This window comes from Phyllostomus discolor, chromosome 2 (assembly GCF_004126475.2).
Source record: "Phyllostomus discolor isolate MPI-MPIP mPhyDis1 chromosome 2, mPhyDis1.pri.v3, whole genome shotgun sequence".
NCBI lineage: Eukaryota > Metazoa > Chordata > Mammalia > Chiroptera > Phyllostomidae > Phyllostomus > Phyllostomus discolor.
Window position 1 is genome coordinate 170,476,554 of NC_040904.2, and position 24,091 is coordinate 170,500,644.

At 37.0% G+C, this 24,091-nt stretch overlaps 1 protein-coding gene across 2 annotated transcripts in view; it reads left to right on the forward strand.

The window, feature by feature from the left end:
• The window catches only part of NELL2 (neural EGFL like 2), a 286,020-nt gene that overhangs the window by 180,392 nt on the left and 81,537 nt on the right, over positions 1-24,091 (forward strand). For both annotated transcript variants that reach the window (XM_036019152.1, XM_036019153.1), the window contains exons 15-16: positions 5,285-5,407; positions 7,399-7,494. In XM_036019152.1, the coding sequence (XP_035875045.1) occupies positions 5,285-5,407; positions 7,399-7,494 (219 nt within the window). The remainder of the gene's footprint in view (positions 1-5,284; positions 5,408-7,398; positions 7,495-24,091) is intronic.

The following is a 24,091-nucleotide window of genomic DNA, read 5'->3' on the forward strand; positions in this document are numbered from 1 at the left end:
GACTGTTGACATGTCAGGTGTGGAGTCTTAAAATGATTTTATTTATTTTTTTCTTTTTTTATTGTTGTTCAAGTACAGTTTTCTCCATTTTCCCATCATCATTTTTCACTGCCCCACCTACCCCCACCTCCCACCCTCAGTCCTACCCGCCTTTGGCTTTGTCCATGGGTTCTTTATACATGTTTCTTTATGACCCTTCCCCTTCTTTTCCCCATTATTTTCCTCTACCCTCCCCTCTGGTTAATGTCAGTTTGTTCTTTATTTTAATATCTCTGGTTATACTTTGCTTGCTTGTTTGTTTGTTTTTTATTAGGATCCACTTATAGGTGAGATCATATGGTATTTGTCTTTCACCACCTGGCTTATTTCACTTAGCATAATGCTCTCCAGTGCCATCCTTGCTGTTGTGAAGGGCAGGAGCTCCTTCTTTTTTCTGCTGCATAGTATTCCATTGTGTAAATCCACTCATTTACAACTAGGCACTTAGGTTGTTTCCAGCCCTTGGCTATTATAGATCCACCTCAGAACAAAAGACCTACACAGATTGAAAGTGAAGGATTGGAAAAAAATATTCCAAGCAAATGGATAGGGAAAAAAACTGGGGTAGCAATACTTATATCAGACAAAATAGATTTGAAAACAAAGGCCATAAAAAAAAGACACAGAAGGACACTTCATAATACTCAAGGAAAAAATCCATCAAGAAGACATAAACATTATAAATATCTACGTGCCCAACATAGGAGCACCCAAATGTACAAGGAAACTCTTGGAGGACTTTAAGAAAGATATAGACAGCAACACAATTATAGTAGGGGATTTTAACACCCTACTGTCAACAGTGGAGAGATCTTCCAAACAAAATATCAACAAGGATATAGTGGCATTGAGCAATGCATTAGAGGAAATGGACTTAACTAATATATATATAACCTTGCATCCCAAAAACACAAAATACACATTCTTTTCAAATCTACATGTAACATTTTTAAAGATAGACTGATGATAGGACACAAAACAAGCCTCAACAAATTCAAGAAAATTGAAATCATATCAAGTATTTTCTCAGTCCACAAAGGCTTGAAACTAGAAACCAACCTCAAAGAAAAAACTCAAAAACATTCAAACTCTTAGAGACTGAATACCATGTTGTTAAACAATGAATGGGTTAATAATGAGATCAAGGAAGAAATCAAAACATTTCTGGAAACAAATGAAAATGAACACACAATAGTCTAAAACCTATGGGACACAGCAAAGGCAGTCCTGAGAGAGAAGTTCATAGTGCTACAGGCCTACCTAAAGAAGATAGAAACATTTCAAACAAACAGCCTAACCCTACATCTACAAGAACTGAAAGAACAACAACAAACAAAGCCCAGGAGAGTAGATGGAAGTAAATAACCAAGATCAGAGCAGAATTAAATGACATAGAGACTAAAAGAACAATTCAAAGGATCAATAAGTCCAGGAGCTGTTCTTTGAAAAGATAAACAAAATCGACAAACCTTTAACCGGACTCATCAAGGAAAAAAGGGAGAGCACCCAAATCAATAAAGTCAGAAATGAAAGAAGAAAAATTACAACTGATACCACAGAAATACAAAGGATTATAAGAAATTACTATGAACAACTATATGCCTAGAAATTTGATAACCAGGGTGAAATGGATAAATTTATAGAAAAAATACAATCTTCCAAAACTGAATTAAAATGGTTTTAGATACATTAACCTACCTAGGTCAGGAGTTAATCACTGAAACTAAGTGGTTAAGTATTATTGTAATGTATAACATCTGCATTTTGATGAATCCAGGTGTGCACATTACATTTTTTTCTGTAGGGGAATTTTACTATGTTGACTCATCACTGGTATGAAATCAGTTTTACATAGTATGTATAGCTACAGAGCCAACAAATTATGGCACACAGGAAAAATCTTTGCCTGCTATCTCTATAAGATTACTGATTCTATATAGTGTACTATAGTGATTGACACTCTTATTACTTTTGTTTAGCACTGCTGACTGATAGTGTTTTCAGTCTATGTGTTTATTTCTTTTTCCATTTTATTTCAATTTGAAATTTGTAGAAATGGATATGATTACATTTTGATTAAAATAATAATGTGTGAATATTTTTCATGAAGATGAATTAGAAAAGCACTCGGTTTCAGTCCCAGCTGCTACTTGGACTGTCGTATCACATACATAATGACATTTTACGAGGATGTGAAAGTAGCATTGATTCTTATGAGCTGGTTCAGGAATCTCAGATCTGAAATGCCTGCTTTTCAATATATGTGAAATAAAACTTGTAATTCATTTGTTATTGCATCCTGACGTGCTCTTCTCAAACATTGGAACATAGTATTGATTTACATTATAGTGTCCACTTCCCTCCTTTCTTTATTATATTTAATTTTACTTCTTAGATGTTGAAAGTACTAGAGGAAGTATTAAAAATGGAGAAGCTGGCTGACGGGTTGGCGGTGGAGTCCTCAGGGACATGTGAGGCAGGGAAAGGGCAAGAAGTTGACATTTGACTGGAACTGGACATGGAGAAGCAATAATGAACCATTTATTGAGGTGCCCTTATGAAGTATTTGCTCCTTGCTTCATTCACATTCTGTGTTGTGAAGGGCTATGAAATTAAAGTAAATTCCTCTGTGAGATTATAGCATTTTAAAAGGATTTTTTCTGAGGTTACGGTTTACTTTATAAGTGCAATCAAATTTAAGTAGTGTGGAAAAATTTTAAAGTGATATTGTAAAGTAATTCATATTTTCTGTTTTAAAAATACGTCCTTCTATCTTAACTAATACCTGAAATATCCCAAATTAAAAAAAAAAACCACCATATTAAAATCAGTGAAAAACAATGTAGGTTTCTAATAGCTTTCCCCTTAACATCTAGTCCACAATTGAACAAATTAAGATTGACATGAATGATAATGGCAGAGGAAATAGGTTCTAGCTTTCTTCTTGTGGTCATTCATTCTTCCAGTCATTTATTCAAGAAGCATTCTTTGAGTGCTGAAATTAGCACAAGGAAAAGTACAAAATTCTTATCTAAAAATTCACAGTCCCATAAAGGGCTTGAGGCTTGGTGGGCCAATGAGAAGTAGACAATTATGATAGAATATAATAACAGTCTTGTATACTGTGCTGCGTAAACAGACAACAGCCCCTAACTCTGGAGGAGATGGAGAGTAAGTCATATAAAATGTAACATTTTAGTCACACCTTTCAAAGTGGTAAGAGTCTCCCAGGAGAACCACAGGGCAGGCTCTTCAGGCACAGGGAATGTATGTGTAAAGGTACAGAGGTAGTTAAAAAACTTGAAAACTGTCTTTCTCTTAGAATTGCTTAGGAGCAGACTCATTCGTTTCAGTGACCATGAGAGTGACCACCACAACAAAAGAACACCCAAACCCCAGGTTGTGTAATTATTTAATGTTTATTGAACATTATCATACTCATGACTAGACGAATCTTGTTAGGCCCTACCTCTACCCAGTGAGTACTGTCTAATTAAGAAAACAACCAAGACAGGGATAAAAACAGCATCCAATCAATCAGCAGCTGTCTTGAAAGGGTTCATGGCTGTCCGTGTAGAGATTTATAGATTAACTGCTGCACTTCGAGTTGCACTGGGAACAAATTCGGTGGCAGATGTGGATTGCTTTTGCTTCAGGACGCTGAGCCTAAGGTAGGTGGGCTGCCCATTCTGGTCCCTCTGAAATTTTATGGTGGTCCAAGGTAGCCCCAATCAGGAAACCCAGCTGTTTTCTAAACCGTCATCATTATATATGAATTTATAAAAGCTATGAAAAGTTCTGATACTAGATAATTGATGTGAAATTTTATACAATTTGGTAAAAATACAGCCAGGAATTTGGAGAATAAAGGATCTCTTCATGCAGATACAAAACCTTATAAAACCAGAGGAAATGTCTTTCCTCTGAAAAATTATTGGGAATAATCTCTAAGACTATTACTGGGCTATAGTTGAATCTGTCATAGCTTTGTGCTTATATAACATAGAATTGTTATCAATATATTGTCAGCTGAAAAATCATCTAATTTCAATTGTATATGCCCAAAGAAATCTTTTTTGAAGTTCAGGTATATTACTATTATAATATATTGTCTGGAATAATCTATGTAATGTCTGGACTACAAAATTCTAAAATGAAAAGTAATTATTTTTGTTTGATGGCTTAAATTATAGTAAATTAGTGGTTTGATCAATGTAAGTACATTAAAATATATATTTATTTTTAAAATAATATTTATGAGAGACCAAGTAATAGGGGTTTTGAATGACTGAACTAATTTGTATATATTTTCTCACTTATATTTTATTTGTACTCATCTTGATTTTGATATTAGGTCTGTTTTCTTTCTCATATACACAGTACTTATTTTTTTCCTTTACATTTTTGCTGAACACTGAGCTAGAATTCTGAAGTTACAGTATTCCTGTGAGCTCAGGCAGAGTGTGAACTACTTAAGCTCTCTGAACCACCACTGACTTACCTTTCAAGTGCTGACAGTGATATCGGTTTGCCTGCCTTACAGAGGTCCTGGGAGGAACAACTGCTTCCATGCTTACAAAAATGCTGAGTTATACGCAGTTAAATGGAGTATCACATTGATTGGATAAAGTGTATATTTGCTTATGTTATAAGGACAAGTTAGCTTTAGCAGAAGTATGATGGTATCTTTGCAGAGGGAGGGAACTTACTCAGGAGGACAAATATTTCCCTAGTAGTTTGTGTATGCATCTTTATGCCTGCAAGTGTGGATGTGGGTATTGACTGTGCCTAACTCCCAAAGCTTCAGCTGCATTATCCTGGAGGTCAGAATTCACAGAACAATACAACTTCACATTCTTTTCCGTTATTCTTCTCATGTTCCAGGAAAGACGTAGGTAGCAGATGTATTTAATGAGAATAACCCCCTGAATGGTAACCACAGAGTCCATACACAGCTGGCTGTGAGATGTACTTCTGAGAATTGATCCCCACCCTTGCTTATTCTCTCCTTCTGTTCCTTCCTGTTATTGGTGGGCCTTTTGTTCAAATCCTTTTGCATTCAAGCTTTGTGTATCTGTAAACTATGCATGTACTTCAAGAGGAGTATATAACTACTTTAAAATCTGTTATTCCTTAGATTGTAATCTGTGTATATCTGTGTTTGAAAAAGATACTGTAGTAACCAAGACACAGGTACAGTTTGAAAATTTATCTCTGAGTAACAAAATTGTGTTCCTCATTTCAGAACACGACGAGTGTATCACAAATCAGCACAACTGTGATGAAAACGCTCTATGCTTCAATACTGTTGGAGGACACAACTGTGTTTGCAAACCAGGCTATACAGGGAATGGAACCACGTGCAAAGGTAACAGGTTTCAGTGCCAACACCTCTTCCATTAGAATAGTGTCACCCACCTTTACATCACTCCACCCCTTCTCAGCACTGTCATTTACCTTCTTTGCACTCTCCACAGTCGTAGAGAGCTTTGCAGTATGGCTCATGGCCTTCCTCCTGGCTACATCAGTATTTAAGTGGCCAAACTGTTCAACAACTTCGACTGTATGTTCCTTTACCTCAGCCACAGTGGTTTCCATCTCTGTTCCTCTCTAGCAGATCACATCCTGGCCATTGTTTTACAGAACTCCCCCAGCTTGGAAACCTTAAACTTCAATGTCTTACTGTCTGAACCCAGGTCCCCCTGCTTCCAGTTTGCCTGCTCTGTTCCTTCTACAACTCTCGAGCTTCAGTTTTTCTGACTCTCCCTTTCCATCCTATTTACCAGTTTCTTCCTAGGTTCGGATATTTCTTTTTGAATTTCAAAATTGACAGCTTTTTTCTTCTTGTTTTTTGGAAGCAACACATTCCACTGTGAAATATCTGGATTTCAGGCCAGGCCAGTGTCACAGTTTTTCTTCTCTGTCCTCTCTTTTGAGCTGTTGATACTAATTAACTGAGAATATTGGTTCTCTACATTTTATAGTTTCCCATTTTAGCTTTTTTGTCAATACCAAGAAATATTTTTTTAAATGTCCTGTTGAGGTCAGATTTTCATTTCTACCAGTGGATATTCCAACTATAGTTTACTACTATCCATTAATTCACTCTAAAAATGCCCTCATTTCCTTCATCAGATGAGCGTACCTCCCTCTTCACTAGGGAAATAGAGGTTCTATTTCGGAAACTCCACCAACTCCCATAAGACAAAGTCCATATTCATTATTATGTCATATAGATTTATTTTTGATTTGTCTAATTTAGGCATTTTAAGCTTCAAAATGGCCCATTTTTCAAATAGAGGCTGTCCATCATCCTGGAGTTCACTAAAATCAATTTGCTACCATACTGTGTCGGGGGAGGAGGAAATAACAAGGGTTGGTTGTTAATGCAGTGACCTGGGCGCATGGATGCAGGTCAGAATGAGCCAGAGGATTACTCTGGCTGGCCAAAGTCTGTGGACATCTTTAATCTAGAGTATTGTGGAGAATGCCTTGCCCCACTGACGGTAACAAGCTGGTCTAATTCATCCGTGCCAGACCTTGCCAGGCTGAGGGAACAGCCTCTGACCCTTACAGAGCCAAAGAATAAGCTGAAGTGGAAACAGAAGCTTCTAAGGGTGCTCAGCTTCATGTCTTGTTTTTCTCATCTTCTTTGAGGGCAGCACATCTCAAAAGATCACCTTTGCAATGGCTCAGACCTTGACTCTTTTTCCTGCTCACTTGCAAACTCACTCTAAGACCATAGGCTATGCAGGTTCTTTGTCCTTGATCCTGGATCCTGACCTATCCTTCACAGGGGAATGCAAGAGACTCTGAAGACCACTATAGGAAATTCTTCTTACTATTGGCTAATTCAGCACCAAGACTGATTTTAAACTTTTTGAAACACGGGGCATTTCTCTAACATTTTGTCACTTTGGCCAGTATGTAGAATGATAAGAACTTCATAAGATTTAGTCATTTTCTATTTATTCTATTCTCTAGATAGTGATTTTGTTCCTTAAGAAAACTAATGAGAATTGCTGCCATTTTCTAGGTTCAAGTTCAAGCTGGATTGTTATAATGTTATGAAATCCTAATTGTAATATACCTCCTGTAGTGCAAAGTTACTGCTTTTTTAAAATAGAAAGTTTAGTATTTTATTTTACAGGTAAAAACAGGTAACATTGGAAAGAACACTGCTTTACAAATGGTGTTGAAGTTTCTTACCTGTATGGAAAATATTGTATGAATATGAAATTAGAATAGCATTTATAATTTGATGTCCATATCTCTAAGGGAATACATAAAAGCTAGACTTAGAGCATCTTGAACTACTTACTTCTAAAGTGCTAAAATCATGTACCTGAATTATTCTAGCATTTTGCAAAGACGGCTGTAGGAATGGAGGAGCTTGTATTGCTGCAAATGTGTGCGCCTGCCCCCAGGGCTTCACTGGGCCCAGCTGCGAAACAGGTAAGAATATCATTCCATCTTCTAGCAAATGAATTTTTACACTAATGTATAAAGTAATCCATGAGGAAAAGAATGTTTCAAGTGGGATCTCAGAGCGCAGAGCTATTAATAAGGAAGTGCTAGGAGGAAGGAGGTTTCAGCGATGCATATTCACGGGGTATTTCCCCAGTCACTCGAAGGAGGTTTTACAGCTATTATAACTAGAAGCATGTTAAATGTTTTCAGAAAGATATGTGGGAGTGCATAGGATTTTATGTTTCATAATTTATTTTATTCATTTACAGCCCATTTTTCCTGGAGTCCATTTGACTGTATTAAAGCATAGACTTCAAGCTTATGGCCAGCTCACTTCCTAGGACACACTGCGAGAATTTTTCATTTTTACCAGGCCCATTCAATATTCATTTATTGTTTATTTACAAAGTATTTAAGGTTTTCTACTTCTTTTTTTTTTAAGATTTTATTTATTTATTTTTAGAGAGGGAAGGGAGGAAGATAGAGAGAGAGAGAGAGAAACATCAATGTGCAGTTGCTGGGGATTATGGCCTGCAACCCAGGAATGTACCCTGGCTGGGAATCGAACCTGGGACACTTTGGTTCCCAGCCTGCGCTCAATCCACTGAGCTATGCCAGCCAGGGCTGGTTTTCTACTTCTTAATGATTCCTCACTTAAGTCCATTCTACTTATTCTTTCTAATGGATGCTAATACTAGAAACTATAAAAAATTTTAAAAACATAATTTATATACAGCTTATGACCCAAAAGAGGCTTCTTCAGTTGAAAATGCACCTTGAGAATAAAAAAAATGTTTTGTGTATTAGGTCCTAATTAAAACCATGTCAGTAGTTGTGGTTGCTTTGGGTTGGGTGGGTTCTAATAGCCCATGGCCTCTGAAAGCCTGGTTATGATCCTTCAGCGAGAGCTGCTGCCGTCAGTGCCTGGGTGGTTGCTGCCTCACGGTGCTTTCCATAAATCTCAATGCGGTAGAGGCAGCGCACGTCTTGCCTCAATCCCACTTGCAGTCATCTGCTTTAATGAAAACACTGACTGGTCAGAATGTGAGACAGAAAATGTTCTGCTTCATTCAAGAAGTGAAAATTTCACTGAATAGCTCACAAAAGGGTTTGCATCACTAGACCATTTCTTCCTGCAAGTACCTCTACGTGATGTTTTTGAAACTTCACTGACTAATTGGTTACTAAGGTCTCTGATAGAAACACATAGTGGCTGCCTTTGATTGGTGGGCCTCTTTCTTAAAGAGGTCACTTCCTAAATCAGGAGTTCCCAAGCTCATTGTACATGTGCCTCACCCATAGGGCTTATGAATTTGTTAAAAAATACAAGTTTCTGGTAATGAACTATCATAGGATTTGCTAGATCAAAACCAGGTCCTTTCAACACAATGGTTCTGCGTCCTGTGATCTCCAATAGCACACCTACGCACATGGAGGTACACTGCGGGCCTTGCATCAGGCGGCCATGTTTTCTGAACACAGTGTTATCAGGTGCAGAGTCAATACTAAGATATTTGCTTTTTCAGAGTATTTCATTGGTGTGCAATTTTGAAATAAAGGTTGTCCCGTAAACTTTGGGATGATTAATGGCCATCCCCAATTCTGCATATCATTGTTCTACTAGAAAAATAATTACATGATGATATTCTTAAAATCTGGAGTGACATAAGATTAATTGAAGCAATGTAAAATTTAATACCAGTGTTAAAAATAACCCAAAAGAATATTTATCTTTCTCTGTTTAAAAAAAATATTCTTGAACTTCCAGCCTATAAAAAGATGACACCAGAGTTACTCTAAGTAGCTGTCCATAACAGCCTAGGACTTTGAGAAGGACAGATGTGGGATCCAAACCTAGTTCTACCATTTACGTACTTGTCCTGTGGCTTTGGGCAAGTTACGTAACTTCTCAGTGTCTTATACTCTCCATACATCAACTTATTCTTCACAAATCTCCTCCAGAATAGATATTATCTCCATTTACAAATGAGAATATTGAGTTCACAGTGATTAGTATTTTTCTAAGATCACAGAGTTAACAGCTTAATACAGAAATCTTTCTACTCCTAAACCCAGGCATTTTATCTATATTGGTGCTTTATAGAGTTTCTACTAAAATCTCTCTAAGTGACAGAAGAGAGAAATTAGCTTCATCCAAGGAGGTTCTAGAATGGCCCACTGCAAGGGTAAATAAAATTTGTTCAAAACACTATGTTTTATCCTAGTGAAATGAAAAAAAATCATTTATTTCTATTTTATAATATATGAAAATATTTAACTTACATACATTGAGTAAAGTTGTTGCTCTAAGACATTGGGTCATAGTTTATTTCTGCTTTCCAGGATCTCTTGGCACAAGATCACATTTCACTATTTGAGAAGCAAGCATCCCTGCCTTTTATCTGGGAAAATGTAACACTACTGCTAGCCTCAAAGCATCTGTCCCAGTTATTGCTCCAGGTTAGCTCCTAACCCCTCGGCTTCCAACATATCTCTTTTGTTGGTGCAGTTATAAACAGAAGTTGTGCCCTTTAAAAACTAACTTCAGATAAGAAGAGCCTCATGTAAAATAATTTATTCATTCATCCATTCAAAAATATTTATTTAGGATCTGTTATATATCTAGAAACAAGATATAGCAGGGAACAAAATGTATTCCCTGTCTGCATAGAATTTATGGTCTAGGGACTATGAAAAGGAAAAAAAATAAATACATAAAATGTTTTCAGATAATTGTGCTAAAAAGAAAATTAAGAAAGATAGTGTAAAACTATTTTATTGACCTGTGGACCTTATACATGATAGATATTACTGATACTTACTTTAATAATAAAGACAACTAACATCAGATTCTATATTAATCCCCAAATTTTGGTTGTTAATATAAAAAGTATATTATTGCTCAGTCGTATCTCAGTTCAGTTTATCAAATGTGGAAGTAGTGAGTACTGAGGGGCATTGGAATTGGGATTGCCTAAACTGGGGACCTGGCTGTCACCATTTTATGAAGAAGCCAGAGAGAAAAGACACCCATGTTACTGCCTCAGGTCAGAAGTGTCCTTCCTCTCTCATTCCATTGGTAAGAATTAATCACATGGGTTATGTAGGAAGTGTAGTTGAACTGAGGGTCCAGGAAGATGAAACTGGGTTGGTGAACATCAAGCCAGATGTTTGCCATACCTGCTATCTGGCATTGTTGGTACTACTAACTCTAAACAACCAAACTGTTTTCTGTTTCTCACATCTACTCAGAGTGAGTTACTTCCTTTCTCAATCATTGCCTTCTTTCTACCTCCTGCAAGAGATCCTTAACTTGGAATTCCTGGTCCATAGACTTTGGGGGTCCATGAATTCGACAAATATTTGTATACATGTACATTTTTCTTTAGAGAGAACTGACAGCATTTAAAGATTTCATATGTTCTATAACTAACAAAGAGTTAAAAACTACTAGGAAGAGAATCTTTCATGACGCATAAAGAACATTAACTTCTGGTTTATTCTGTGGAAGGTGATTCAAAGTCAAATATCCAATGCCTCCCAGTATGTTTCTTTGGGCACCTTAAATCCAAACACTCCAAACTGAACTCTTCATCTCCTGTATGACTCATGACTCCCTTCCTCTTCCTCTTCTATTACCAAAACCTGGTTTTTAACTTCTGTTCCTTATTTCAGTGAGTAGCAGTCTCATCTACCAAGTCTACTTGGCCAGTAGTCAAGGACTCATGCCCTTCTTGTTGCCATTCACATCCAGTCAAGCCCTTTTGCTTATGTTTACTAGGGTCCATTTCTCTCCCTTCTAGCTGGTACTATGCAGGACTCTCAGGTGTATTTCTCTGCATGCAATCCAGTCTCCACAGAATAGCAGAGCACAAATCTTGTCATATCACCCCATAGGGGAATAAAACTTCAGTGTCCCTCATTACCCTGAAGATAAAGGTCACATTTCTGAATGTGACATATAAGACTCTTGAAGATTTGGCCTCTGCTTGTCTACTTAGCTTTCACCCTCATGTTCCTCTGGTTCCTAAACTCATTCCTACCCACTCAGACATGTAGTTTCACGGGGATAAAAAAACTGTATCTGGTTCACTTTTGAATCTTTAGACATGTTATAAAGACTGTACCTCATTAGGCACTTCACAAATATTTGGTGACAATTTTAAAATTAGGCATAAGCAAGTAATCAATTAGAAGAGAAGGAAAAGATGTGGTTGCTTCCATATTAGCTGGACATTTTTGAGTATTAGTTTATAGAGGTCTTCAGGGTCATTCCTGTACTCTTGTATGGCCGATGAGGTAGTGAAAGCACAGAGAAGTGAAGGAACTTACGTAGGTGTTTCATGGTAGGAACAGATCTGCAACTTAGAACTCAGGTGTACCCTTTCCTAGCCCGCTGTTTTCCTTCTTTTCTCCAGTTTTCTTCCTTCTTTTCTTTCCCTTTTTCTTGTGCCATGCTATATGCTAAGAAATTTATTCTCCTATTATCCCTCATGGGGTCTGTGCTTTTTGTTATGCTCACCCTTTCAAGTGCCTCATCTAATCCTGTTGTCTTTAACAATGAAGAGTGTGGCCATTTTTTCTCTCCCAAGGTAGGGAAAATAACAGGATTGCTGAGATTTCCTAAGTATAGCAGTGGCCTAAATTTGGACTGCTGAAGTTGTATGCTACCACAGAGCTTAGAAAGTAGGTTGATTCCTGGCCTTAGTGACTATCCAGGTCTTCACAATGGGCTCATTCAGGAAGAAGTGATAGGATCTACTGGTTTTTGAGAGACAATCCTAATGCATAACATTTACCAACTCTTGTTACTTTAGTTGAGAAAGTCTCCCCTGAACTAGCTCCCATAATTTATTTAGTCTACGAGGCCTGTCCAGAAAGTATCCAGCCATGTACTACCAAAAAATAGAGACATTTATTGGGGAAGATACAATATATAAGAAACACTGTACATAGGACAATGACACCTCAGTCCCCTTCAAAGTAGGCACCTTGGGACACCACACAGTTCTCCCAATCTCCATCAGCTGCCCTGTTGTATTTTCTTGAATCTCATCAATGGTCTGAAATTTCTTCCCTTTCAAAGGTGATTTTAGTTTTAGGAAAAGCCAGAAGTCACAGGGGACTGAATCTAGTCTGTAGGGAGGCTGAGTCACCTGGGTAATTTGATGTTTCACAAAAAAACTCTGCACAAGAGATGATGCATGAGCTGGCATGTTGCCATGACGAAGCTTCCAATCACCAGTTGCCCATATCTGTAGCTTTACAAATCATCCAAATACTTTCCATGGAGGACTGTTCAAGCTTAACACAAAATTTGATACAGATTCATTGCTGTACTTGCTCAGTCATTTTGAATGCAATGGCCACATGGTACACATGCTCACTCAAGGGTATCTACTATTCCCACTGACTAGTACAGTGAAGTCATCATTGTTCACATATGGGCCTTCCAGTCCACTCTCCTTGGCTGCCAGGTTACAATTATGTTGGGCAAACCATTCTCATTGGATTAATAATGGCTGGCCTTTTTCTGGACAAGCCTCATATTTATGTCTCATTTGTGTATTGGTGGAATGGTTGAATACATTTATCAACTTTGCAAAGGGGCCATGTGTATGCATTTTACTAATTAAAACTAATTTTTCATTTACTTCTTTTTTAGCCACTGTGTGAAATCAACCACATGTATAACAGCACAACTAAGTTTTTAGTTAAACATCCTAATATTCCATCAGATGTTTAGCTTAGATTTAGCAGGGTGATTATTTCTTGGATAACAGAATAATATAGTAGAAATCTATGTGCTGAGATTTAACAGCTCTGTCACTGCCATACTACATTTATCGCACAGTTGCTAAATCTCAGCAAACATGGCTGATGACCTATTTAATATGCAAAGCTGTCTTAGTATACTCAAAGTAAAAACTTCAGTCATGAATTAAACCCTAACTTTAAAGATTTGACAGTTTCCTATAAGTAAATGCTGGCTTGAATCAAGTTGAATGTTTATAACTGGGAAAAACTTGGTATCAAATAGGAAGGCTAAAAAAATATATATGCTGCAATATCAAAGAAAAAGATGTCAGACTCTTTTGTGATAGATGGCTTCTTTTTTTTCCAGTGTGTGAAATAATGAGTTTCTTATCTACAGATCAAAACATGAAATGAGATTTTAATTATTTTTTAGTGAGTAGTTAAATGAATATAAATTTAAGGTGTATTTCTAAGTGTTTTCATAGCTTTTTAACATCTCTAGTTTCAAAATGATAAAATGAAGCATGTGGTGTATATGAGTGTTGCTTTACTTCAAAGATAACTTCAAGTTGATTGAGGTTGATTGGTTTTTATAAATTATGTTATTATTGTTACAGTATAGGGTAAAAATCCTTCAATTCATTTATAGTAACAAAGTTATTTTGCTGGCATTAAGTACAGTTAGCATTTATTATTAATATCAAATTATATTAAAATTTTGGATATGGTTAAATTAGCACATTTTTCATCATTAAAGAAATACAGGGTCCAGCAGAAGTAAGGCCTGCTTGAGTGTGATTGGTAGGGTAATAATATGGGTGTAATAATGTATAGTTTTAATTTGAACATTTCACCTAAAATTTCATATGGTTTACTTAAGTGTGATATTGTTATGTTAGGAAATTACGTGCTTATGATTTTGTAATAAAACAGGGGCATTATTTATGCCAGACCCTGTACATTGATTTAATTTCATAATTGCATAGCATTTTTTAAAAAGACATGTTTTTCAGAAGCTTATATTATTTTATATTGTTTTACATGAAAGACTGAAAATATTCAGAAGCAGGAGAAAATTTACAAAATATTTCTACATAATATATATGTTTTTTTTCTTTTTTTACCAAATTGACTCAGTAAAATTCCATTACGAAAAAGTGTATCTTTTTGTGGGGAAAAAGGGGAGACTGAGGAAAAATTTTGATATAATATAGTTAAAAAAAAAGAAGGAAAATCTTTAAATACCTTTGCTTTACCAATAAAGGTGATCTTTTTCTAGTATTATTTTAAATCTATTTTGTTCTAGCTAAACTTCTTACACAAAAAATCATTAGTTAAACTTTATTGTAATAAATAAAATTTGGGGTGAAGGAAGTTCAGCCTCTGACCCTTCTCAGTGTCTACCAAAGTGATTTTTCCAGACAAGACACAGACATCATTTGGTGACCTCTGTAATCTGGAAACACGTCCATGGAGGGATTGTCGATCCTTCTAAGGTGGGATCTCCAATCATACTTGCTGAGACCCATCTGACCGTCAAAGTTGGCATCTAATGACAAAAGTGATTGAATTACATTTGGTGAATGTGTACTAATGAACTTTAGGTGAATTAGGGCTTTAGATCACAACAGTACATTTTCCTGTTACAAATTTAGTTTTAAAGAACAAAAAAACTCTCACCAAAGTCTTTTGACTATACTGTGCATACGAGTTAACTTGGGTACTTAAGATATCTTCTCTTTAAGTTGGGAATCCTAAACCTCTTAAATAACCCTTTATTTGCTTAAGGTTCTGCCAAACCTTGGTCCTCCTTGGAGCATTTAACGTAATTATAGAGAAAACAGAAACACTGAAGTCAGACAGACATTGCCATGCGTCCCAGCTCTACTGTTGACCAGCTCCGTGGCCTTTTCTATGTTACTTTACTTTCCTCTGCCTTTATTTTCCCATGTATAACACAAAATGAAGGTGATAATAGGATCTACCTCAGGCATTAGTTCTGGAGATTGAATAAAATAATGTAAGCAAGGCATACAGCATCATGATACCTGATGTGATTGTATTATACATATAATACATTTTTATGTACACAGCTGTTTAAAGCTTTTAGACATCCTTCGGTTAACTAGAGGTACCCTGAGATATTGTGAAGATTAGAATAAGAAATGATTCTAGTTTTTTATTCATTTATAAACCAGCATTAAGTATAATTTTACTATACTTTAATCATTTAAAATGTTTAATTTACCAATATGCATTCCTGCATTTCTTAAAATTGCTTTATTGTAGTTCAGATGCAAATCTTAAAAAATTAATGCTTTTTAGAATTCTGTCTTTGTATTATTCAGAAAGTAGTTAAAAGTTCTTAGTTTTAAATCTCAAAGTCATTCTTCCAAGTCCTTCAGGTTAATTGGAAAAGAAGTCTTACTCCCTCATTCCTTGTGTCAGTCATGTATAATAGATAACAACTGTGAGGGGACATTTTTCAGACTCCTATTGCAGTGCCTGTCTAATTGAGGTTGGAAATGAAGACACATCATGGAGGTAATGTAAGAGAAAAAATGCTCTCAAGCTGTTAGAGGGAAGGTGTCCATGAAAAAAAAGTCAAATGGAATTACTTGGGAATATAGACTTTTGCTTTAAATATATTGATAATTTTTTTTCAATGGAACATTTTTTTAAAGATGATTTTTAAATGCTTTTATTTTTATTTATTTATTTATTTTTAGAGAGGGAAGAGAGGGAGAAAGAGAGAGAGAGAGAAACATCAATGTGTGGTTGCTGAGGGCCGTGGCCTGCAACCCAGGCATGTGCCCTGCCTGGGAATTGAACCTGCGATGCTTTGGTTCGCAGCCTGCACTCAATCCATTGAGCTACGCCAGCCAGGGCCAATGGAGCATTTTTTAATATAACTTACATTTTATTATGCCATTGACTTCTTTGAATTTGTATCCCCTTGTTTTTTTTTTTATTTAGGACAAACCAAAGTCAGTTTTCAGATTTTTAAATATTACTTTAAAATTAATTAATACAGCATTCATATTTTGAATAAGCAGTACATGCACATGGTATAAAATTTAAAAGGACAAAAAGCATATAATGACAAGTAAATTTTCTTTGTATCCCTTTTCCAGTCATTGCTTGTCCCCCCTAAATAGTATATCTTGAAAATAATACTGTCAATATGTCCCCATTAGACAGAGTGATTAAATTGGAAATTGAAACTGAGAGGAGCCTGCTACATTCAATCATGGAATTCTAATTTGTAACTCTGTGGTTGCCAATAAAATGTACACCTGGGGACAAGGTCTTTCTCTTCCTTTGAGCACTCCCACACTTTGGTTGGGAATGTTCTGCAGTTTTCTCTTTCATACATTCTAAATATTTTTGTACGTAAATAAGCTGGTGAAATTCTCTTCATTAGAAGCATGACGGGAGAGGTAGAAACTCAATATTCTGGAGACCCATTAGAAGCCACAAAGACATGGACAGCTATCTGGGACTTAGTATTCTATAATTCAGAACATATCCAGGATACAATATTTTATTTATACTCAAATTATTTTTCCTTCTTGCTTTCCATTTCTTTCCCCTGCCTTTTTCCTTCCTGCCTGAAGGACCTATGTCGGTATTCTCTTAGATGTGTTAGTGGCAAACTCACTTCCGACTCTTGGTCTGAAATGGGCTTTGTGCCATTTTCCCTCCAAGGGTAGGTTTTGTGTGGAATTCTAGGCAGTGTTATCTGAGCCCTGGGAAGGAAGTATTCCATGGCTCTGGGGCCTCTGAGGTTTCTGTCAGAGGTCTGCTGTCAGTTCAACTGTAATTCATTTGAAAGTACTCTTTCACTGTAATCACTTTTAAGGTCTCTTTTCCCTTGGGGTTTGTGGTTGCAATGAATTGTGTCCTGGTATGAATTTATTTTTATTTATTTTGTTTAGGGCTCCTTTATGTTGTTAAATCTGAGGAGACACATGTCTTTCATCAATTTTGGAAAGCAATCAATCTTTGTCTTCTTGAATACTGCTTTTCCCTCGTTATTCTTTCCTTGGACTTCCTATTGGATGCATGTTGGCCCTTATCATCTTATGTTTCAACCTTCTTTTAGTCTTTTCTATTTGTCTGCCTTAGTGCTGTGCCCTTCATGATTCTTTCATATTTATCCCCCAGTCTGTTAGTTATCGCCTCGGCTCTGTCTAATTCTTCATTTAGATCATCCATTGAATTTTTGTAGTTCATTAACTATCTTGTAGGAGTTTTCTTTTTCAAATTTTTTGGTACATTTCCCTTTAGTTCTTATTACTTTCTTGTGGCTTTAATTTCTTGTTTTATGTCTTTAACAATTTTAAACATATTCATATTGCTCTGTTGTCTGAAGTTCAAGAGCATCTAAATCTGCCTTTTCTTCTGTTTGCTGACAGTTGCTCATGCTACAGTATTTTCTCATTCATTTTATACTTTTGATATCTGACCTTACCTTTATTGACCTATGTATGAATCCTGAGTCTTTTTCCTCCGGAGAAATTTTGCATTTGCTTCTGTAAGTATATCAAGGTATTACCCATTGATATTTGTATTAATTTCTTTGCAAAGTGGTATACCACATAGATGGTATAAGTTTGAACCTCAGAACTCTGTAAAAGCAAACATTTTTTTCTCCCCACCCAACTACAGGTGTGAATAGCGTATCTTCTCCTGATTGCCTCCGCTAGCAGATGTCTTATCTTTATGAATGTGTGTGGTTTCTGTCCTGCACTTACACTGAAGGACAGCCCTTCAAGAGTCCTGTTTTTTACCAGAGTCTTGGACTTTACATAGGACCAAATCCTCTCTGCTGTCGCCATGTGGGCCATAAAATCCAAATATGTTGTTCAGCTTCTTCTTGGACCACATAGGAATTTCCATTTTTTAAAAAAATTGGCCTCAGTGGTAGACAGCTGCCTAGGTTGCCTTGTACCTAGGCAAGTGTTCCATTGCTGGGAGAACAGCAGCCGTAGCTGGTTGGCATTCTGGGCCAGTTCGTGCCAACTCTGTTGTTAACTATACCAGGACACCAGCGTAATGGGGAAAAATTGACTCAGTTATAAATTTTACCTTGCATATTTTTAAGTCATGTGCTTTCAGAAAGAAGATTTTCAGGTTATGCAGTTCTCCGCATTGCAGGAGTGGGAAAGAGAGTCACTCCCATTTTAGCCGTACGTTTGATCTGATTGATGCTCAGTGTCTCCTGTGGGTGATGCACACTGTGGGTCACTCACATGTCTGCACACTTGAGGGGAAGCTCATGGTGGCAGAACAAAAGTGCAAGTCTGTGGGACATGAAAAAGAATGATGGTAATAGGAACAACTTCATGGAGTTTACTGGGAAGGCATCTGGGGCTGGGGCTTCTTCTTTTTCTTCACTAAATTTCAGGCGCTTTCAAAGAGAACTTGTATTTCTTCCTAGAGGGGTCTCATCTATGGTTAGTTCCTATTTCTTCCTTCATGTAGGACTTCCAGAAGCAGCCATAGGACTTAGGTACGGCAAGCCCACAGCAGTCAGTCAGCCTTTTTTCAGCTGATAGGTGACTCTTCCTTAAGAACTTACTGGGTGTTTTTTTCCTTTTTCTTTTTTTTTTTTTTTGAGAGAATAAAATATATTACAGGTATTTTTAAACTAAAATATGGTCCAGAAGTTAAATATCAGATATAGGTATAAAGTCAAGTCAAAAACATGAATCAAATTTGCAACTGACAAACTGAGGAGATAGCTAACATGGCAAAAGTCAGAACCAACATTCAAAGTCATTCCAATAGCAGGAACAATGGTTTCAAAGTAGCATTATGACATTAACAAGCATTGGAAAAAGCACCTCCTGTGGTTGCCCTGCTTTCAGCTCTCAAATAAGGCCACACTGCTTCTACCAGGGTGTTTTATTTTTAGATTCTTAATTCTAATCTCTTACGTCTTAGGACCACATTCGCTGTGTCCCTTGCCTTACTCTGACTTTCTTCTTCAGCTGTCCTTCTTTACCCCCACCCTTCTCCATTTCCTTCTACTAGAGTACGGGTTCTTTGAGAGTAGAGGTGAATCCTTCAATTTTGTGTTTTTCACAGGACTTAGCATCATGGTTTGCATATGGTATGCAGTCAGTGACTATTAATAAAATATAAATACACTCCTGCATTTGGGTTAGAAAAAAATAATTGCAGAGGAGAGAGGAAACCAACTTTAACAGTTTCATGCTTTGCTTGACTGTGGATTCTAAGTTTAGTGTGAGCCAAAAGTATAACATGCTAGTTCTAAAATAAAATGCAAACACAACCTGTGTTAATAGAAATAGAGTATACAGAACCATGTAAGTAACAGTTTCCCTGAATTCCATATCATTTATTCCAGGGTGGAATATTGTGTCCACATTGGCCTACAGATTTTTAAGAGCTTATTTGTAAACCAGAGTGTGATAGGAAAAAGTTATCTGGGAAATGAGAGCTCCAGCAGGCATAAGAGAATAATTTAATAAACCCTACATGCTTGAGCACGAAATCAAAGAACCTTTAAAAAACTGAAAGTTGGTATGAAAATTATTCTTAAATATATGAAGAGCTAAACTAGCATTTGGATTTTGGATTAGATTATTATGTGTGGCTCTAGTATGCAAAACTAGTAAATTTACTGAGAGGCAAGTTTGAGCTCCAGATAAGAAATACTCTTGCACAAGAACCGAATGAAACGGGATGGGCCAGCCTGCATGTCCAAGCAGGGTCCAGGAGAACGAATGTTAGAGGCGCTCAGGGAGCATTGGATTTTGCACTGTGTCTTGATTGCCTTGGTTTGTTGGGATAATCTAGGGCTCTTCCTGTTACAATTTTTCATAACAATAGCTACGTCAAACTGCATGTGTAAGGGCCCCTCCCGTAATAATACAGAAGCAGTGGAGTATGATGATTAAGAGTTAAGAGTAGGCTTGGAAGGTGGCTCTCTGGGTACAGACCCAGACTCTGTCCCTGACTGACTGACTACCTGAGTGGCCTGAGACAAGTTGCTCAATTTTTGTCTAGGTCTCCTTGTTTTAACATAGAATGGTAATAATGATAATAATAATGCCTATTTTATTGGATTATTGAAAAGATTACTTCATTTAATACATACAAACAGTTACAGCAGTAGTTCAGTAAATGTTGGCTGTTATTATGACCTTACCCATAATCTCTATACTAACCCTATAAAATAGTTATTATTATTACCAAATGAAGAGGCCGAGGTTTGAAAAGATTAAGTAATTTGCTCTGGGCTGTACAGACAGTGAAGTGGGGAAATGAGGAGTCATGCCTGGGGCTGATGAACTAAAATAATCTGCACTGTTTCTGCTCTGATATTTAGCCTCCACTGCACCACAAAGGTGACTAAATACCTTTGACACGGCAGCAAACTTTGTGAAATATAGGTGCCAAATTATCTAAATTAAACATCTATTAAGCTCTTGTGCATGCACAGCACAATGCTGCATGTGATTGAAGATGCAGAAAGTAAAATGAGGGGTATTTTTTTCTTCTCTCTTGAGAGTTTATATTTCTGACTGTCTAGTGCATAGGGAGCACTTAAAGTAAGTGACAAGGAAAGAACGGGGGGGGGGGGACAAAAATAATAGGAGTACCTTTTAAGTGATTGCTCACTACTAATCTTTTCAGGTGTGGTAACCCCAGAAGAAATTGCTCTTGAGAAGAATAAATTTGGGAGCTGGAATCCCAGCACTTGCAATTTTCAGGGAAAGGCTTCATAATAAACTCCTACTGGTGGGAGCTAGGAGGCACTCAAACAGCTGATTAAATGTGTGAAAAGTACGCACTCAAGTGTTAGGGTTTTCTTTGCCGAGTTTCTCAATATTCACATCTGAAGATAATTATAAGGCTGAATAAAAGTGAACTTGGGCTTCTTGTTTAATCAAAGTAACAAAACAAGTTAAAGGAATTCTCTATTTTATGTTTGAAAACATGGAGCTGTTTGTTGTCATTCTTAGTTGAGGTGTGTTTTCATTTGCCCTGAGCAGCCTTTTAAATATAAACCACTCACTCAAGTATGTTTCTTTCTTCAGAGTTTAAAAGACCCAATTCCAGTCTTAAAATTAACCTCACCTTTGTCATTTTTATATAAAGCCAAATGTATTTTTAGTACTTCCCATCATTTTCTTTAAAAATTTTTATTCCAGGAAACCAAAATATGTTAACTGCAATTGTTTGTGTTTCTTTTTGCTTGAAATTCAGTTAATCTAATGGACTCTAAAAATGAAAATGTATTATTCATTATGATCTTCTTGGTTTTGACCATTTATAACAAAAAGAAATTAATTAAAACACAGAGGCCTGTAACTAGTCCTGCAGAAGCGAGAGTGAGCTACATATTACAGGATGGCAAAGCCTTTACTCAGTAAAAGATGGGAAGCGGACTCTTTCCATAAATCACAAAAATTAATCACAAAAACTGAATTAGAAACCAAATGGCATTGACTCTGTTGCACAGATAATTTTGTACCCTAAACTGAGTGAGATGCAAGATTTAGTAAATGTCTAAAAGTTAGTATCCATCAAGTAATTTTAGCTTACCTAGGAGCAGAATGGAGACAATTGTTAATTTTGTTGGAATTATTAATAAATATTTATGCTATATAGTCTGAGATCAGATCTTTATCTTCAAGTTTCCATCCTTGAAAGGCAAATAGAAGGGAGATATTTGTTCTACACTTGTACTCATTTAGTTTGGACCTCACCCCTCCACTGAAATAGCTCTCTTGGAAAACAAATCTAACTTCCCGATTACTATTTCCAACGTGCTCACATTGTGTGACCTTTCTGCAGAGTGTTCGAACTCATTCCAGCAGCCCCCTTTGGTTTCCTGGACATTTTCTCCAGACTGCATTGTATTGCCACAGCCTTATGTAGTAGGTGTTCTGACACATGTTCTTGGAGAGAGAGATTGAGAAGTAAGCACATTGCCCACGGTGACACAGCCATCAAGTTGAAGAGCTAGGAGTTAAACACGGGGCAGCATGAACTCAAAGCCCCACCGAGAAGCACTGCACCGCATTTCCAGCACGGGCGACTGCACACGGGAGCTCCCACTGCTGCTGCGTTTCTGTCTTTCGGGCTGCCTTTGCTTGCATTTCCTTCTTCTCACCCCCTGAACGTGAAGATTTAAATACACACCTGATCATCTCTTTTCTTTCCTAACGCTGTCTTCTCTGTGAAGCTCAGCTGCCCTCAAGTCTTCAGAAGCAATCATCCTGTCCAGGCCCCTCCCACAACTTAACTCCGCATCCCAAGGGGCTGCCATACTTGGACATCGGTGCTTGGACTGCACTGCAGCCTGCTTCCCTGTGCTTTTCTTACTCCACATGGAATCATCCACACCTGACAAAGCACCCACCGCCTTCCTTTTCCTACCTTGCCCTCACAGCAACACTGGTACAAATGGTGTATGGCAGAATTTTAACCAACATTTTGAGGGTAATATAGGAGGACTAAAGTGGAATAAAGTGAAGGTAAAAAAAAAACTAAAGCTCAATAGAGATGCCAATTTTGAAAAATGTGTTGGTTATTTTTTGCCACTGAATCAAAGGCAAATTTTTCTAACAAAGTTTAAGATCTTGCTCTACCTTTCTGCCCGTGCTTCTTTCACAACATGGGAGGGGCTCTAACAATGTGCTCACCTGGACATGTATTTTTATAAAATTTGCAGTAGTTATATATTTTGATAATATCTTTTGTCTGCAGGGGATCTCAGCGTTATATAGGCTTACGGTGCCTCAGATCCCACCCCTGCACAGAGTTTATTTTTACCACACAGAATATCCCCCCCTTCAAAGACCTGCCATACTTTTATTCTCTCTAGACTATTCTTTTTCCTGAGATGCTTATAGCTCTCAATCTTAAACCTTTAAACTTCTCTGTCTCTCTCTCTTTTTCTCTCTCCCTTCCTCTTTCTCTCCCTTTGCTCCCCTCCCCATATTCTGGGAGGAGAGTAAAGTTAGGTAGTATCACCTTTCATGCCCAAAGAGGTCATCAACACATTTTCCTGAAGCAAGACTTTTCTTTCTATTATGACACATGCCATTCTCCTACTAACGTAAAAATGCCTCACCTTTAACCATAATTTTGAGTTCCCTTTTAAACTTTTCTGACACATCAGCTGGTCATCATTTAAAACTTACTATAAGCCAAACATTGTGCTAATTGCTTTGCATTCTTTAACTCATTTTAATCACAAAAATAACACTTAAATGGGTATAATTATTTCCATGATCATTTTAAAAATCCAGTGCTAATCAGATTAGCATGTCGAAGGTCAAATAGTAGGCATAGGGTAAGCTCTCCATTTAAATAGTTACACCTAAATCCGCACATGCACTCATAACCCACCCAAATTCTCCATTCTACCCCCCAGACACCACTCTTCTGTAAAACTCTCATGGATTTGTCCAACCAAAGTAATTCCTCCCAACAGCCATATTGGTGCCCATTGTATTCCACTTCCCTTCAATCGCTTTGTGTTGGTATTAATCTTCAAGCACAAGAGCCTTATCTTAAACTCTCATGGAGCTTTGCTTAGTACTTCATGGAAATCAAGTCACAGAATGGCTTTTATTACTACAAAACAATTCAGGTTAAATACAGATAAAGGAGATAACTATTGTGACATTCATAAATAGATTACTTAAAAGAAATTCTGCTGAAAAGGGAAATCATTTAGTGCCATAAGCAGGATATTACCTATGTGGCCTGTATCTGTGAAGTTATGAATTGGCTTGCATTATGGAAAATGTAAATGTGTGCCATTCCCAGGAACTGGAAA